Below are 6,340 nucleotides of genomic sequence, written 5' to 3' on the forward strand. Positions count from 1 at the left end.
AACAGGTGAAAAAAGAGGGGAGCATCAGGAACCAATGAGATCATGTTGGGCAGCGTGATGGACAGTGCTCTAAGCAAAACAACTGCCTGAGTGTAGTCACATTTGCTTGCTAGGAATCACAGCGAAGGGGAGTTTGATGGAGGTCCGTGAGGTATTTAGCAGATGTTCACCGGATGCTCTTCCCAGTCATGAGGGGTAGCATGGAGGAAAGTCTGAAGGTCCTTCTTTGAAAATTTAAAGGTCAGTGATGTGGGCTGGCAACGTTGGCCAATTGGAGGATGTGGTCAATGTACGAATAGCCTATGAGCGATGACGGGAAGGGTGGGAATAAACCATGGAGGGAATGTCACTGAAGTAAAGTGGCTCATATTTCATGGAATATCAAACCCAGTAGAGGCATAGAAAGGATGTGGCGAGATTGTCAAAATGACAAGCTGGGTAAGTGACCTTTGAAGCCAGAATGACTTCAGTGGAGTCAGATTGTCCTCTCCCCTCCACTTGCGCCTTTGAATATATCCCTTTGCAAAATCAAAGAGGAAACCAAACATCTCTCCCGAATATTCATCTCTATTCATCAGATTATAAGATCAACATTGACAAGGATTCTCATAATGCCCAGTGGAAATGGATGCTGATCTCATTCTGAGTATCTAAGAGTTACGAGAAATGCAGTGCTACTAATGATAATTTGTAAAGACATGGCATGACAGGTAAATGGTACAAACAAGCAGACTGGTTTTTGAATGTTATAATTCTTGACGTCTGATTTGTGTCCATTTATTCTTTTGCGTAGAGACTGTCCGGTTTGACCAATGTACATGGCAGAGAGGCATTGCTGGCACATGATGGCATATATCACATTGGTAGATGTGCAGGTGAACGAGCCTCTGATAGTGTGGCTGATATAATTAGGCCCTGTGATGGTGTCCCCTGAATAGATATGTGGACACAGTTGGCAACGGGCTTTGTTGCAAGGATAGGTTTCTGGGTTAGTGGTTCTGTTGTGTGGTGTGTGGTTGCTGGTGAGTATTTGCTTCAGGTTGGGGGGCTATCTGTAAGCGAGGACTGGCCTGTCTCCCAAGATCTGTGAGAGTGCTGGGTCGTCCTTCAGGATAGGTTGTAGATCCTTGATGATGCGTTGGAGAGGTTTTAGTTGGGGGTTGAAAGTGATGGCTAGTGGCGTTCTGTTATTTTCTTTGTTGGGCCTGTAAATGGACACAAATCAGATGTCAAGAATTTATAACATTCAAAAACCAGTCGGAGAACACTTCAATCTCTCTGGTCACTGAATTACAGACCTAAAAGTGGCAATTCTTCAACAAAAAAACTTCAGAAACACACTCCAATGAGAGCCTGCTGAATTGGAATTAATTTGCAAACTGGACACCATTAAATTAGGTTTGAATAAAGACTGGAAGTGGATGTGTCATTACACAAAGTAAAACTATTTCCCCATGTTTATTTCCCCCTCCTACTGTTCCTCACACGTTCTTGTTCACCTAAATCCAATTGAGATCAATATGTTTTTGGTGTGCAGGTGAAAATCCCATTAGGCGCCTAAATACCTTCATTCCAGAGAAAGTGGATTTGAAAACCTCACTCTATAGAGACAGTAGGTGAGAAAAAGGGGAGCCTCAGGAACCAATGAGATCTTATTGGTCTGCGTGATGGACAGTGCTCTAAGCAAAACACCTTCAAAGTATTGTCAGGTTCCTTTGCTAGGGATATTAGCACAGGGAAGTTTGACGGAGGTCAATGAGGTACTTAGTAGCTGTTGGCCGACGTTCTTCCCAAACATGAAGGGTAGCACGGAGAAAAGTAGGAAAGTTCTTCTTTGAAAATTTAAAGTGGATGATGTTGGTTGTCATCGTTGGCCAACTGGAGGATGGAGTCAATGTAGGACTAGTGTATGAGTGATGACTGGAAGGGTGGGACTAAACCAAGGAGGGAACGTAACTGAAGAAAAGTGGCTCATGTTTGATGCAAAAGGGGATCATAGACTATCAGGGTTGGAAGGGACCTCAGGAGGTCATCTAGTCCAACCCCCTGCTCAAACTAGGACGGATCCCCAATTTTTGCCCCAGATCCCTAAATGGCCCTCTCAAGCATTTAACTCACAACCCTGGGTTTAGCAGGCCAATGCTCAAACCACTGAGCTGTCCCTCCCCCCGCAATGACTCAGTAGAGGCTTATAAAGGCTCTGGTGAGATTGTCAAAATGACAAGCTAGGAAAATCTGGCTCCACTGAAGCCAGAACAACTACAGTGGAGCCAGATTTTCCACTCCCCTCCACTTGCGCCTTTGAATATATCCCTTTGCAAAGTCAAAGAGGAAACCAAACATCTCTCCTGAATATACATCTCTATTCTTTAGATGATAAACTCTATGTTCAGCAAGGTTCCTTGCTTCTTTTTGGAATATCTAATGCACAGTGGAAATGGGTGATGATCTCAGTTGAAGTATCTAAGAGTTACAAGAAAAATAGTTTCAGAGTAACAGCCGTGTTAGTCTGTATTCGCAAAAAGAAAAGGAGGACTTGTGGCACCTTAGAGACTAACCAATTTATTTGAGCATAAGCTTTCGTGAGCTACAGCTCACTTCATCGGATGCATACTGTGGAAAGTGTAGAAGATCTTTTTATATACACACAAAGCATGAAAAAATACCTCCTCCCACCCCACTCTCCTGCTGGTAATAGCTTATCTAAAATGATCACTCTCCTTACAATGTGTATGATAATCAAGGTGGGCCATTTCCGGCACAAATCCAGGTTTTATCACCCCCTCCCCCCCCCACAAACCCACTCTCCTGCTGAAAAATAGTGCTACTAATAACGACACATAAAGACAAAGCATGACAGGTAAATGGTAGAAACAAACAGACAAGACAGGTACGAGAGATGAGGTAAATAATATAAACAGGATACGCACAGGTCTTAGCAACTATGTACCTGTATTAGACTCTGAGGAGTCAGTCATCCCTCCTGTGGGAGGTGCAGAGCAGTGTTACTGTATCCCGTTTACAGAAGAAGTGCCTTTCGCAGAGAAAGGCAGAACAAGATTGGCAGGACGTTAAAGCCGGACAAATTGAAATTAAAAACAGAGCTGGTAGAAATTTTTTAAAAGATTTATTTATTCTGTAAAAAAAATGCAGTTCCAGGACAACTAAAAAATTTAGAGTGAATTCAGAAAATAGCTTTGGCTGAAAATAGAGCGTGTAAAACAATGTGCAAAATTCAGAACATTTTATTTCAACATTTTTGAAAAGAAATGTTTTCCTTTTTCATTTTTAAATGATATTTTATCTCAAAATTTAGCTAGATATTAAATATATATCCTTTAGATCCAAGCAAACTGAATTTTGTATTTTTTTTTTTTCATTTTACTAAGAATGACTCAAAAATTTCTATTTTGGGAACACGCTACCAAGGAAATATTGGATTCTCCAGCTCTTGAAGTTTTCCGATCAAGACTGGATGCCGTTCTGGAAGACATGCTTTCAACAGACAGGTGTTACTAGGTTTAAAGCAGAACTAACTGGGTGGAAGACTAGGGCTGTGTTACCAGGAGATCAGAAATCACCTTACAGACCTTACAGGTCTGGCCTTACAATCTATGAAGAAAGGGATGAATTTACATCTCTCGTGTCTCTGTACTGCTCCTGACCCACCAAGACCAGAGGGATGCCTGGCATGAAGTCATTGACCAGCCAAGTTCACATCCATCCTGTGTCTTTGCGGTTTGGCATTTTCATGAGAATCTCAGACACTTAGAAATTCTGCCGCAGGCATCCTTCAGGGCCTCTTTCATTTGTTCATTGCGGAGAGCGTAGATGTAGGGGTTAAAGAGAGGGACCACCACACAGTACAGCAAAGACACAACTCTGTCAAAGTCCTGCACACCCCGCTGCCCTGGTCGGAGGTACCTGAAGATGGAGCTACTGTACAATATCACAACAACCAGGAGGTGAGCGGAGCAGGTGGAAAAGGCCTTTTTCCTTCCTGTGGTGGACGGGATGTGCATGATAGTGGAGATGATACAGCCATAGGAAACTATAGTGACTGTTAAAGTACCAAGTAAGATAACTATTGCTGAAAAAAATATCATGACCTCAAGATGCCCTGTGTCCACGCAGGAGAGTTGAAGCAACACGGCTGTGTCACAGTAGAAGTGGTTTATGACATTGGGGCCACAGAACGGTAACAGCACAACCATAAGTGTTGGGGGAACCACTATAAGAAAACTCATCACCCAGCAGCTCAGCACTAGCTGGAAGCAGACCCTGCCATTCATGATGGTGCCGTAACGCAAGGGATGGCAGATAGCCATGTAGCAGTCAAAGGACATGACAGCCCCATGGCAAAACATAGAGGCACCCAGGAAGACGACCAATAAAAACTGAAGGAAACAACCAGGGAGGGAAATAGATTTTCTCTCTGTCAGGAGGCTGTAGAGGAACCTGGGCGTGATGACACAGGTGAAGCAGATTTCTAAGACAGCGAAGTTCCTGAGGAAGAAATACATGGGCGTCTGGAGGCGATGGTCCACCAGGTGGAGGGTGACAATAATGAGGTTTCCTGTTACGGTCAACAGGAAGACGTCTAATAGAACCACAGACAGGATGATGTTTCCATGGTGGTTGTTGGACAGTCCCAAGATGATGAATTCCACCACTGTGGTCTGGTTCTTCATTCTTGGTTCATCTTTAAAGAAAAATTAAAAACATGTCAAAAACAGAGCCGATTGGACAAGAGGGACAGAATGCTGAGAGGAAAAATCTGTAAAGAAATAGAACTAATCTCGTCAATGGGAATTGGGTGCTTATCAGGCACAGGCTCAATGAAACAATCCTGATGGAGTAACTAAAAACAATTACTGCTAGTTGGAGAGAGAGCGAGAGCTGGAGAGCAAGGGAGAATGAAAATTACTTCTTCTAAACATGCATACGTTTTACCTCAATTTTTCATACATGAAAAAGGCCAGAAGGAACCAATGTGAACATCTGTTCTGACCTCCTGTATAGAAGAGAGTGAGAAACTTCCCTGAATTAGCTACTGTCAAAACTAGAGTGTTGCTTTTTAAAGAAAAAAATCCAAGCGTTCTTTTAAAATGTCCAGTGCTGGAAAATCCACCACAAGGCAGGGAAAGTTCTTCCAATGATTAAACACCCTCACTGTGAAAGTTTTGTTTGTTTGTTTGTTTTCTTCCAGGTCATTGATACAAATATTAAAAGGTACAGGGCCAAGAATCAAACCCTGTGGGACCGCACTAAAAACACCCACGTTCAGTGATGATTGTCCATATATAATTCCAGCTTGAGACTGTTCAATACCCACCTTTTAGTCCATTTAATCTGTGCCAGGGTAATTGTGTATCATTCTAGTTTCTTAATCACAATGTCAAAAATGAAATCAAAAATAGTCCCTCTCTTTAAAAAGGGCAAACAAAGAGGAGCTGTGGAATTATAGACCAGTCAGCCTACCTTCTATACCTAGAAAGATACTGCAACAAATGATTCAATAATCAAGTTGTGAGCATCTAGAGGATATTAGGGTGTTGAATCATAGCTAACAAATTTCTCAAGAACAAATCATGCTAAATCAATCTAATTTCCTTCTTTTGTATGGTTACCGGTCTGGTGGAGAGTAGGGAAGCTGTAGATGTGATATATCTTGATTTTAGTAAGGCTTCTGACACATAAGAATGGCCAGTCTGGGTCAGACCAAAGGACCATCTGGCCCAGCGTCCCGACTCCCGACAGCGGCCAGTGCCAGGTGCCCCAGAGGGAAGGAACAGAACAGGGCAATTTTCGAGTGACCACTCCCCCATTGCCCATTGTTGCACATGCCATTCTCATAAGCAAAATAGGGAAACGTGGTTCAGGTGAAACGACTGTAAGGTGGGTGCAAAATTGGTTGAAAGGCTAAACTCACAAAGTAGGCAGCAGGCTTCAGCGTCAAAGTGGGGGAAAGTATTTAGTCAGGTCCCATAATCCTCTGTCCTGGGTCCAGTACAATGCAATATTCTCATTAATGGCACGAACAACAGAGTGGCAAGTCTGTTTACAAAATCTGCAGATGAAACCTACCTGGGAGAGATTCCTGGCATTTGGGAGAACAGGGTTAGAAATCAAAACAACCTCGACAAATTGGAGAATTGGTTTGAAATCAACAAGATGGACTTCAAACAAAACAGGTGCAAAATTCTACACTTAGGAAGAAAAATATCAAAACCCACCTGCAAAATGGGGATTAACTGGCTAAGAGGTAGTCCTGCTGAAAAGGATCTGGGTGGTATAGTGGATCACAAATGGGATATGAGTCTGCAAGGTGATGCAGTTG

At 42.8% G+C, this 6,340-nt stretch overlaps 1 protein-coding gene across 1 annotated transcript; it reads right to left on the reverse strand.

The window, feature by feature from the left end:
- Positions 1-3,360: 3,360 nt before the first annotated feature.
- On the reverse strand, positions 3,361-4,691 carry LOC119567949 (olfactory receptor 6C76-like). The gene has a single exon (XM_037915890.1). The coding sequence runs from the start codon at positions 4,689-4,691 to the stop codon at positions 3,750-3,752; it is 942 nt and encodes a 313-aa protein (XP_037771818.1). The 3' UTR covers positions 3,361-3,749.
- Between the last annotated feature and the right edge of the window lie 1,649 nt (positions 4,692-6,340).

This window comes from Chelonia mydas, chromosome 13 (assembly GCF_015237465.2).
Source record: "Chelonia mydas isolate rCheMyd1 chromosome 13, rCheMyd1.pri.v2, whole genome shotgun sequence".
NCBI classification, from domain to species: Eukaryota; Metazoa; Chordata; order Testudines; family Cheloniidae; genus Chelonia; species Chelonia mydas.

Excerpts from the sequence above, each read along its gene's own strand:
- LOC119567949 (XM_037915890.1), bottom strand. The coding sequence starts at position 4,691 with ATGAAGAACCAGACCACAGTGGTGGAATTCATCATCTTGGGACTGTCC.